Source organism: Furipterus horrens, unplaced genomic scaffold (assembly GCF_987537825.1).
Source record: "Furipterus horrens unplaced genomic scaffold, mFurHor1.1.pri manual_scaffold_1, whole genome shotgun sequence".
NCBI classification, from domain to species: Eukaryota; Metazoa; Chordata; class Mammalia; order Chiroptera; family Furipteridae; genus Furipterus; species Furipterus horrens.
The window spans coordinates 85174122-85186458 of NW_028327171.1; the positions used below are offsets into that span (position 1 = coordinate 85174122).

The following is a 12337-nucleotide window of genomic DNA, read 5'->3' on the forward strand; positions in this document are numbered from 1 at the left end:
AGATACTGTTCTGGCCTAGGAATAAAACAGCAGAATAAGCCAAATTCTGCTTTCCTGGAGCTTACATTCTGGTAGTGAGAGAGTGACAATAAACTGAATAAGTCAATTATTGTTTATAATGTGTTGTTTATAATATAAAAGATGTAGAAGATAAAACAAGAAAGGATAGGTGATGAAGGAGGGACTGGTGGGCAATGCAGCAGGTCTCATGAAGAATGTGACATTTGAGCAAACACCTGAAGGAGTTAAGGGATTTAAGTCAGTTCAGTCACCCAATGACCTGGGAGCTTGTCCCAGGGAGAGGGCATGTATTTCCATTAAACTGCTGGTTATGGCCCTGGCTGGTGTGGCTCAAGTGAATTGAGTGTTGGCCTACAAATCAAAAGTGACCACTTGGATTCCTGGTCAGGGCACTGCCTGGGTTGTGGGCCAGGTCCTCAGTTGGGGGCAAGAGACAACAGATTGAAAGGTTTCTATCACTCTCTTCCTTCCCCTCTCTCTAAAAATAAATAAAAATAAAATCTTTTTTAAAAACCTAACAGTTATGGCTCATGAATAAATATATACAGTGTCTGACAAGACACAATACATAGACCCAAGAAATACTTGACTAATTTTGAAATTTTGCTATTGTATTATTTGCATAGCATATATTGATTAAAGGTACAAGAGAAAGTTTGTAATAAACAAGTTTATATAGATCTTAAATTTATAGCTGGAAACCCAATTACTTTTTTTTTTTTGGTCGGTTGGTTTCAGGTTGTTATGGAACACTGGGGATGGAATCTGGTGTGATTGCTGACCCTCAGATAACTGCATCATCTGTGCTTGAGTGGACCGACCACACAGGGCAAGAGCACAGTTGGAAACCCGAAAAGGCCAGACTGAAGAAACCCGGACCTCCTTGGGCTGCTTTTGCCACTGATGAGTATCAGTGGTTACAGATAGATCTGAACAAGGAAAAGAAGATAACAGGTTAAGAGGCATAATTTTTTAGGACAATTTATAATATTGATTTTATTTGAAAACCTAGTGACATCTAAGATTTTTATAGAAAATTAAGTCACTGCAAATTTAATTATGTGGTTTTAAGTTTTCTTTACTGGTGTTGATATTACTGAAGATGGTTTTATAAAAAACATAACAGAGAAGAGGAGTTGGTATTTGAGTCTTACTAGCTTTCCTTATTGTAATAAGATTTCTTTAAGGGAGTGTTTCAGGAAAATGATCTTGAGGCATCTGAAATACCATCTATTATAGTCACTAAGAGAAATTTATGTTCAAGGAATCTACTTTAAGTACTATAAATAATATTCCAAATGTGTTGAGTATAAATTTAATTATTTAAAGCACTTTAGCAAATGGTCATAATAACTTATTGGGATTGGTTTTGTTAAAGAATTATTTAGCTTTGGTACTGAAAATAATACCAGTAATTTTCTTTAATCTATTCATTTCCAGGAAGTCATTCTTACTCATAGGTGCAATACATTACAATGATATGAACACAAGTTGCTAAAATAGAATGGTCCTTTCCTTAGATGTGCACATAATTCTTCCTGTCTCCACAAGGGAACAAAGCCAAGGATTTTGTTAAAATTATAATGAAAACTTGCCCTTAGATATAGTAATGTATAATAGGCAAAAATGCTTGAACAGTTTATCTTAGGTGTTTATGTTTTACTAGTGAACAAACTTTGAAGATCAGAGCACGTGCACTATGAAAGCAACTCTCCATTCCCCACCAGGCATTGTGACCACTGGCTCCACCATGCTGGAGCATAATTACTATGTGTCGGCCTACAGAATTCTATATGGTGATGATGGGCAGAGGTGGACTGTGTACAGAGAGCCTGGTGTGGAGCAGGATAAGGTAAAATGATTAACAAGGTATATTTTAAAACATTTTTTAAATGAGCCTTTGCCAAAAGTCAAAGGAACTCCTGGTGATGTAAAAAGTTAAATGTCATTTGGTCTTACTCTGCCCTCTTCTGGTTATTTTAGGTACTGTTATTGACCTTACCCTTCTAACCAATGTATACGAAATTCTCAGTGGCGGTTCTAGGTCCCTTTTGATAATTGTAAAGATTAAGTATGTTACTGATTTTTTTTTCCACCACATTTAACTCAGTTTTTTTACAATATATACTTTATTAGAAAATTCTAAAAGGGAACTTACCATTTTTATCTTTAAAAAGCTTTTCTTTTCAGTACACAGAATGATGGAGAAGCCCAATTTGTTACCAGATTTCTACTTTGTAGCAAGAGGGACAAAAGAGCTAAAGGCAAAAGTGTGTTAATTTATAGGATATTTTAAACTTGAAAAGTCATTTCAAGATCACCTCAGTGATTTTATCTCTGAAAAGTTCACTATTTTTATACCTGAAGAATTTCCTTAACTTCTGTATTTTCCTACCTGAAGAATTTTCTTAACTTGTGTGGTCATTATGAAATTGTTGTTTTAGTTAACAAAACATGACAGTGCTAAAATGTGCCACCAGATCAGGCGTCGAGAGGAGGCCTAGGTGGCTCTCATCTAGGTGTTTGTCACTTTCACCTGGGTTTCCAAACCTTTGATCCACCATAAGATCTTGAAACTGGGAGAGTCCGTGTTCCCAAGGAAGGTAGATTCCTCTCATCTAGAATTGAAATTGTGAGCATATATTTTTAATGAAATTCCATTATGAGTTTTATTTTAGCTATATGAGACTATCAGTTCTCTATGATATATAAGATTTTTTAAAATATGCTTTATTGTTTATGCTATTACAGTTGTCCCAATTTCTTTTTCCTCTGCTCCCCTCCACCCACTGATGCCCCTCCCTCCAGTTACCCCACCTTAGTCCATGCCCATTGGTGGTGCATATAGTTCTTCTCAACATCTTCCTATCTACTCCACTCCCTCCTACTATGCTTCTTAATTCCTGTACCATCTCCCTCCCTTTCCCCCCTTCCTCCTCCCCACTGACCTCCCCCCAGAATGTTCCCCATACCTATAATTCTTGATTTATGCATATATCTTCAATTACCACTTTTCTCATCTCTGTTCAATAACTGTAGGAGCTTCCTATTATCTTTCATATGGAACTAAACTCTTCTGCTGTTATTCAAGGCCTTCTTCTTTCCTCTCTTCTTCTTGATATCACATGAACTTCATCTTTGGTGAGCCTACACCCATTGAAGCAAATAGCAATATTGTCTCCATGTCTGTCTTCTGCTTAATGCCCCCAAACTTGACAACTTTTTACTCTTAGCAGATCCATATTTATTTTTAAACTACTCATTATATTTGTGGGATATAGTTAATTTTTTGAAATTTTAAGAGTTATCCATGTTTATATTATAAAAACATGTAAGAATATTGAATTATATTTCTGAAAAATATTTCGAAAGATAATTTCACTGAGTTGAGAATTCTAGATTGACAATTTTTTGTTTCAGTATTTTAAATACGCTGGTACATTCTTTTCAGGTTTGCATTTTTTCAGCAAAAATTCCGCTGTCATTCTTAATTGTTTCTCAATATGTAATGTATCTTTTTTTTATATTTTATTTTTACCATTTAAGTAATTTGATTATGATGTGCTCTATGTAGTTGTCTTCATGTTTCTTCTGCTTGGGCTTTTTTGAGCTTCTTGGATCTGTGGGTTATAATTGGCATTGAATTTGGAAAATTGTAGGCCATTGTTTTCTTCAATTATATTTTCACCTCAGCTCTAATTACATGAAGGTTATGACTCTTGAAGATGTCTTAACAGTTCTCTGATGCTGTTCATTTTAAAAATCTTTCTCTGTGTTCTAGTTGCGAAAATCTCTATTGTTTTGTCTTCAGGTTCTGTAATCTGTTCTGTAATGACTAATCTGCTATTAATACTATCTTTTAAAATTTCTTCCATGACTCTACTTAACATGCTCATGCTTTTCATTACCTCTGAAACATATGGAGTATATAATAACTCTTAATGTCCTTTCCTACTAATTTTTCTGTCTACTAATATGTCATATCTTAATCTTTTTATATTGATTGATATTATGGGTCATATTTTATATGTCTGGTAATTTTTGATGGTTGTCAGACATTGTAAACTTTATACTGTTTAGTGCTAGATTTCATTTTTGGTTATTCCTTTAATTTTGTTTGAGCTTTATTCTGGGATACAGATTACTTGAAAATTATTATCTTTTCAAGGCTTGCATTTTAGCTTTATGAGGCAGGACTTGAGCTGCCTTTGCCTTCTGTTGTAATTTTTCCCAACTGCTGAGAAAATAGTGTTCTAAGTACTCAACCCAACATCCCAGATATTATGAGGTTTCTTCACTCTGGCTGTTGGCAATGTGGGCTGTTCCTAGCCTTGTGTACCTCTCAGAATTGTTCTACTGGCTCCTTTCTAGTGGTTTTTTACCCATCCACAGATAGTTTCTTCATATATATGCATCTGAAGATTTAAGGGCAGACTTCCTACAGATCTAAAAGTCTCTCTGCAGTTTTCTTCTCTTCTGTCTATACCCTGCAAATTATAGCTGCCTTGGCCTCTTTATCTCTGAGCTGTCTCCTCAATTCACTGAGACACCACGCTGTCTCTAGGCAATATTGGGTCAACTGAAAGGCTCGCTTCATTTGTTTTCCACTTCACAGGGGTAATTGCTGTCTGCTACCTAGTGTCCAGTGTCTGAAAAATCATGGTTTCATATATTTTATTTGATTTCTCAGTAATTTAAGGCAGTTTAAATTCGGTAACTGTTACTCCATCATGGGTAGAAATGGAAGTCCTGGCATTGAATTACGTGAAATACCAAGTATTTTGCTTCACTTATAGTTAGCCCATCTGCTCCCTCTTTTGGTAGAAACAAACCACTTTCATTTTAGGCAGGCGTTCATTTATTAATAACAGTCTTTGGAAAGTACCTAGATGATTGGGCCTGAAGGAACAAGGAGGGCTCTTTTCTGCTTAGTAGAGCCCTACGTGTAAGTCAGAAGACACGGGTTCAAATCACTGCTCTATCACTGACTGGCCGTGCAGTCCCATTCTGTAAACTGCAGTTTTATGGATTCTGCCTGTTTTGTAGGGTTATCATTGAAGAGCAACTGAGTTAGTTATATGAAATGTTTTGTAATTAAGAGCTTTCCTATTGTAAGGCATTATCACTATTTGCTTGAAATAGTTGAGTGAATGAGATAGCAATTGAGATCGTATTTTTACATAAGATTATTCATATAATGCATTTGTTGCAATTGAGTTACAAACATTAAATTAGGCAGGCAACAGTGTCATTATTCTGGCTTAAAGAGTAACAAGAAAACTGAATATGGGAGCTATGTTTATGTAGCTTATCCAGTAGGTGGAGGTTTATATCTGTTGTGTTTGTTAGTGTATGTTCACTTTCAGTCTCTTTATTGAGAAAAAAATTATGACTAGTACACAGTAAAGCATTTTATCTAAGATCTCATATGTTTAGTTAAGCTTTACTTTGAAAGTAAAATCAACATATTTAAATGGTTGGTAATTCCACAGAACTGGAGTTACTAATTTATTAGTAACAACATACCATTTCATTGCTATTGAAGCTCTCATCCCAATTTACCAAGTTAGCATTCTTGTTGTTTTGTATCATCTTAAAATCATTTTTATATTCTGTATTTTTCTTTATAAGTTTTTGTTAAAGAATGTGTGGCTTCTTAGTGGTTTCCAAATTGTAATTAAATTATTTTCTTAAAAATTCCTTTTTTTTTTTTTTGGTTTATTTATTTTAGTTTATTCTTAGAGGGGAAGGGAGGAAGAAAGAGAGGAAGAGAAACATCTATATGTGAAAATTGCCTCTCGAATGCATGTGCCCTGACTGGGAATTAAACCGGCGACCTTTCGGTTTGCAGACCAGCGCTCAGTCCACTGAGCTACACCAGCCAGGGCTTAAAAATTAATACTTATTGTCATAATTTGCAGACCTCATTTAAGACCCACAACAAAACAAAACAAAAACATGTTTCAGTGGAGCAGTTTAGCCCTGGCCTCTGTTGATTTAAAGTGCCAATTTTTTTTTTTTTTTAAAGATATTTCAAGGAAACAAAGATTATCACCAGGATGTGCGTAATAACTTTTTGCCACCAATTACTGCACGTTTTATTAGAGTGAATCCTATCCAATGGCAGCATAAAATTGCCATGAAAGTGGAACTACTTGGATGTCAGTTTATTCCTAAAGGTAAAGCAACAGTATGTTTCAGACGCGTTATTTTCAATGGATTAATTAAAAATACTAAGTGTTGTTCTCAGAGAAAGTAATAATGTGAAGGTTTAACCTCTAATTACATTATTTTAAAGGGATTTTTAAAAAGAAACAGTTACCCTCTTAAAAAGGTAGACATCAAAGTGATTTCCAGAATTACAAGTGGGAGAGAGGGCATCATTAATGAGATGATGTAATGAGATTCCTTTCCAAATCTAGTCTCAATCTTAATTTTTAATCAGGTCTCAGGTAATAAAATATTTGTATCACATAAGCACTGATGATTGATTATAATAGTAACCTCAGTCTAAGTGATTTTTACTTTGAATAAATTAAAAGTGGGAGTAGCTTCCTTCAATATTATATACTATTTTAATACTTTGTTTACTATTGTACCTCTAAGAACTGCCACAGTGCCTAACACATAGCAGGCCCTCCATAAATATTAAGTGAATTGATAGGTAGTATATCAAATTGCAATGAAAGTTTTATAGCTTTAGAGTTCAACATCATTCACCTCTCCATTCTTTTCCTTAAGATTACTCTGTTTCATTATTTAAAAACTGAGATATCCCACTATGTTCTTGCATTTAATACAGAATATATTTATCCTTATTACATACTTCTCTCTGACATTTAAAATTACTGTGCAGAATTAAATATTCTAGGAGATAGTAGAGACATTTAAATTACTATTTTTAAATATGGTTTTTATAAGCAAAATGTTTAAGCTTTTCTAAACCATTTTTTAAGGTCGTCCTCCAAAACTTACTCAACCTCCACCTCCTCGGAACAGCAATGACCTCAAAAACACTACAGCTCCTCCAAAAATAGCCAAAGGTATGCCTCCTTTAAATGTGAGAATTCCATATTCCCTGTATTTGTGGTATAATTTTCCATAAACATGTTAAAAGCATTCTCAAATAACTTTATTTTAATCCAGTTGATGTAGATAAAAGAATAATTTTTAAACCTTTTTTTCTGAGGTCGTGCCCCAAAGTTTACACAACCACTACAACCTCGCAGTAGCAATGAATTTCCTGCACAGACAGAGCAAACAACTGCCACTCCAGATATCAAAAACACTACCATAACTCCAAATGTAACCAAAGGTAGGTAAACCCAAACATTCACACCTATGTAGTAGTGTTTTATTTTGTTTTCAACTTAACTTTTCAAGAACATTGCTAGCTTTTAAACTTTTGAGTTTCTTTTCCTTGAACTTGGATATTTTAAGGATAGCAAAAAGATTAATTCCCTTTCTTGGGAAGAAAACTGATTGCTTTGTTCTAGGTTCTATTCTCTGGAGCCATGTAGAATTGTTCTTTTAAGTATTTAGAGATGGTTGCTGTATTCTAGGCCTCCTCTTGCAGTTTCTATCCCTATGTAGTTAGACATGTGGAGTCTCATGCCCAGAAGTATTTCTAGAAATAACTAAAAGCATAACAAATACATACCTTTTTTTTTCTTTATTGTATATTAATTTGCTGGGTAGGGAACTTGGCAAAAAAAAAAGTTCTGGTGAAAATTAATATTTCTTAAAAAATACTCTTGAGTTAACATACAAAAAAACCCTCTGGTCTCTGTTTTTAAAATGTTTGCAGTTACAGTTTTTCAGATTGTAAGTATAAAAGTATAATATACTTTGAAATTTTATTAATGATAAGGTATTAACATAATACAAAATATAAGTTGTTGAGAAACAATTTCAGGTGAATACAGGAAAAAAAAGCATCTGTGTTCTAGAGGAATTAGTTTCAGTGTTGGCAGGTAAATAAAGCACTTATTTTCAAGATAGTGCAGAGAAAGCAATTCATTCAGAGTAATTTGTACCACATAGAACTTGAATCATTCTCATTTTCTGAAAAGTTGTCTGGATTCAGATAGCTTTCTCCAACTTTCCACATGTCAGTTTCTTTCCTATCTTCCAAACAGACCAATTTTTTTCTTGTGCTGCAGGAAAATCTAGAGAGAAGCAAGAGTTCTCAGACCCAAGAGCTCTTAGCATCCACAAAGAACTTCTTACCAGTTTGCAGTAGGCATGAATCCCAGACATGCCTGGACAGTCATTTTAAAAGTATTGCTCATCTTAAAATCTGATTATAAAATCTTAAAATCTCAAAATTAAAAGTGTCCTAAAAGCATTTTTTTCAAGAACTAGGATCCCTGTAAGGTTTAAAAGAATAACAGAGAACCTGAAGATGGTGGCTGAGTTGGTGGACCTTGTACTCACCTCCTCCCAGAACCAAACTGGAATTTCAACTAAATTGAGGAAAGAGCACTCTGAAAGACCAACTGCAAACTGACTGAAGAAATTTACAACCAAGGAACTGTAAGAGAAGCCATGTTGAGACTGGAAGGAAGGGCAGAAAAGCAAAGGGACTGGTGCTTGCACAGGCAGAGGCTAAGGCACCAGAGGGATAGCTCAGTGGTGGGAGGTCCCACCTGAGAGAAGCAGGTCCTAAATGCCAGGCCAGGCTCCCCAGCCCGGAGCACTAGAGCTTGGAAGAGACACCTACACAGCATCAGTGTTGAAAAGCTGGAGGATTTCTGTCTGCCAAGGAGAGGTGGAGTCCACTTAAGGCACAGTTATTCTCTTAAGGGAGCAACATGCAAAACTGTGTTTGCTGCCTTTAATACTGGGTTCTGGTGGAAGGAGGGTGGTAAAGACTGGAGTTACCTGAGGAGAGTCTGGGGCTTGTGGCTCTGGGGAGAGACATAGGGGGACAGCTGCAAGGATCCTGGTGCCAAGTCAATCTTGGATACTGACAGCAAACATCTTTTCTGGGGGAGCCATCCCCTCCCAACAATCCCCTCCTCAGCCTGGATGAGGGCAATTATGCCACCCTTAGGAATTTTCTCACTCCATGGGAAGAGCCAGCAGCATAGACCTGGGTAGAGCAGCCTGGGCAGAATAGGGAGGAATTGGTGCCTAGCTGTGTGGAGGGGCCCCCCCCTGACTTCCCTGTGAACCTCATGGGCGCCTCCTCCTCATAGGAGAGCCCATAGGGACACCGTCCCAGCTTTCAGCATACCCAGCCTCTGTAGGCTCCATGTGCCCTAATACTAGGGGCTCCGCCCAGCCTCAGTCAGGGCAAAATACAGGACAGACTCAGTAGCTCTGGGGCTGGGGCCACACCTACCACCTTTCCTGAGGCCTAAATTACACCTCCCCATCACTGGAAACCCATTAATTCCATCATTTTTATTCTGCCAGAGGCTCTTTCATTGACTAAACCTAGCAGGCAGCTGGTGGGCTGATTGAGGCAGATGGGGGAAGATCCCTGGGTGACTTGGGATGTTAGCTTGCTCACTTTTGGGCTTGGTACTGGTAAAAGCCAACCTTGGAGAGAGAAGCTTGGTCTTTCCCAGGCACAGCCAGGTCCAGCAGAGGCAGCCACAAACTGGATTGCTTATAGCTTCAAGAAGATTATCAGTGGTAAGGCACAACAGTACATCTGACATTGGCCTGAGCCAGAGCCCCTCCATAGGGGCCCAGGACTGTCATACCAAATGGAGCTAGATCCAACAGACTTCATAAAAAGCGTATCTAAAGGAGGATTGCAGAAGGCACCCAACTCTGCAGAGGAGAATTCTGTGTGTGTTTGTTTGTTTTGTCCTCTTTGCTTTTTCTTTTTTAATTTTTTGCTTTTTAAAATTTTTTGCTTTTGCTTTTCTACTTTAAAAAATTTTCTTCTTTCTGTTCCTCTTTTTTCCTTTTTCTAACTTAAGTTTTGTGTTTCCTTTCAGCTTTTCTTGTTCCTTTTTCCCCTTTTTTATTTCTTTATGCATATTTTATTATTTTTTTCTGTATAGGTTTTTACATAACTAGTGTTTTTATCAAATATTTTTGTTTATTTTTTCCTTTTTATCTTTTATCAGTTTTTGTTTTTGTGTTTTTATCAGCACCCACATAGCTGCACATGCACGGTGATCTCAGTTAGCCAACCTGAGGGTTGATCCCACATACGAACAGGCCAACAGCAATCAAGACTCAGTTACTATAGTAGGGCCCACAAAATTCAAACAAGAAATATTCCTAGAGTACCCCACTCGGGAGATCAAGAAGACTGGACTACTAGGTCCCACAGGTCACCTACTACATAAAGCCACCATATGAAGACTGGGAGCCATAGTTGTTTAATACATGGAAACAAACACAAAGAGACAACTAAAATGGGGAGACAAAAATATAGGCCCCAAATGAAACAATAGGAGGAATCTCCAGGAAAAGCAAAATGAAATGGAGGCAAGCAATTTATCAGATATAGAGTTAAAAGTAAAGGTTATAAGGATTCTCAAAGAACTTAGAACTATAACAGCGTGAAAAAACCAATTGCAAATGAAGAAGAGCATATCTGACATCAATAATACACTGGAAGGAATAAAAAGTAGATTGGATGAAGCAGAGGATTGTTTCAGCAATTTGGAAGTCAAGGTAGAAAACATATTCAATGAGAGCAGCAAAGAGAAAAAGGACTTTAAGACAATGAGGATAGTTTCAGGGAACTCTGCAACAACATGAAATGTAACAACACCCACATCATAGAGGTACCAGAAGGAGAAGAAATTGAGCAAGGGATAAAGAACCTGTTTCAAGAAATAATGGCAGAAAACTTCCCTAACCTGGTGAAGGAAAAAGTCACAAATGTTGAGGAAGCATAGAACATCCCAATCAAGAACCCAAAGGGACCTATGCCAAGACACATCATAATTAAAATGTCAAAGTTTAACAACAAAGAGAGAATATAAAGTCAGAAAGGGGAAGACAGTCAGTTACCTACACGAGAGTACCCACTGTCAGTTAATTTCTCAACAGAAACACTTTTGGCCAGAGGGAATTGGCATGAAGTATTCAAAGTACAGTTGTACCTCAGTACTTGTTGTTAATTTATTCCAGAACTTGTGATGAGTGACAAAATCGACAAGTACCAAGAAAACGATGAGTGATGAAGCATTTTTTTCTTGCGGTGTGCCATCATGACACAAGTTCTAGCAAGTGTAACGAATCCCAGACAAGTGCCAAGTACTGAAACACTTTTTTCTCATCAATGGGAAGAGTACAGGGTTTGACGAGTTCTGAAGCCAATGAGTACCTAGGTATGACTATAGTGAAAAGCAATGACCTGCAACCAGGCCTAATCTATCCAGCAAGGCCATCATTTAAAATTGAAGGTGAAATAAAGAACTTCCCAGGCCAAAAAAAAAAGCTAAAGGTGTTCATTACCACCAAACCACTATTGCAAGAAATGTTAACAGAAATGCTTTTAGAAGAGGAAACAGAGAGAGATAGGAACATTGGTACAAAGAAAAAATGACAATAAATAAATAACAACCTTAAATGTAAGTAAATTAATATCCTCGATCAAAAGACATACAGTAACTGAATTGATAGAAAACATGACCCATGTATATGCTGTCTACAAGAGACCCATCTCAGATCAACATTCACACAGGTTTAAAGTGAAGGGATGAAAAAAAATATTCCATGCAAATAGAAGGAAAAAAGAGCTGGATTAGAAATACTTATTCTGACAAAATACACTTCAAAATAAAAGCCATAATCAGAGACAAAGAATGTCACTACATAATACTAACGGGATCGATTCTTACAACCCTTATAAACATATATGCACCCAGTATAGAATCACCCGGGTATACTCGTTTAAGAAAATATTGGTGGGCTTCAGGGAGAGATGGACAGCAATGCAGTCATAGTAGGGGATTTTAACACCCCACTATTATCAATGGGTAGATCATGCACACACACAAAAAACAAGGAAACAGTGACCTTAAACGGCATGCTGGATGAGATGGGTTTAATTGATATTTACAGAACATTCCATCTCAAAGCAGCAGGTTATACATTCTTTTCAAGTCCACATGGAATATTCTCAAAGATAGACTACATTGTTAGGATACAAAATCAGTTTAACAAATTCAGAGTTTGAAATCATATCAAGCATCATCTCAGATCGCAATGGCATGAAACAAGAAGTCAACTACAATTTTAAAAAAACTCAAAAACATTCCAACACAGGTAAGCTAAATAGCATGCTACTAAACAATGAATGGTTTATCAATCAGATCAAGGATGGGATCAAAAATTACCT

At 36.5% G+C, this 12337-nt stretch overlaps 1 protein-coding gene across 1 annotated transcript in view; it reads left to right on the forward strand.

The window, feature by feature from the left end:
- The window catches only part of DCBLD2 (discoidin, CUB and LCCL domain containing 2), a 106611-nt gene that overhangs the window by 77038 nt on the left and 17236 nt on the right, over positions 1-12337 (forward strand). The window contains exons 8-12 of the mRNA XM_090276100.1: positions 760-975; positions 1749-1873; positions 6050-6200; positions 6978-7064; positions 7211-7336. Of these exons, the coding sequence (XP_090132226.1) occupies positions 760-975; positions 1749-1873; positions 6050-6200; positions 6978-7064; positions 7211-7336 (705 nt within the window). The remainder of the gene's footprint in view (positions 1-759; positions 976-1748; positions 1874-6049; positions 6201-6977; positions 7065-7210; positions 7337-12337) is intronic.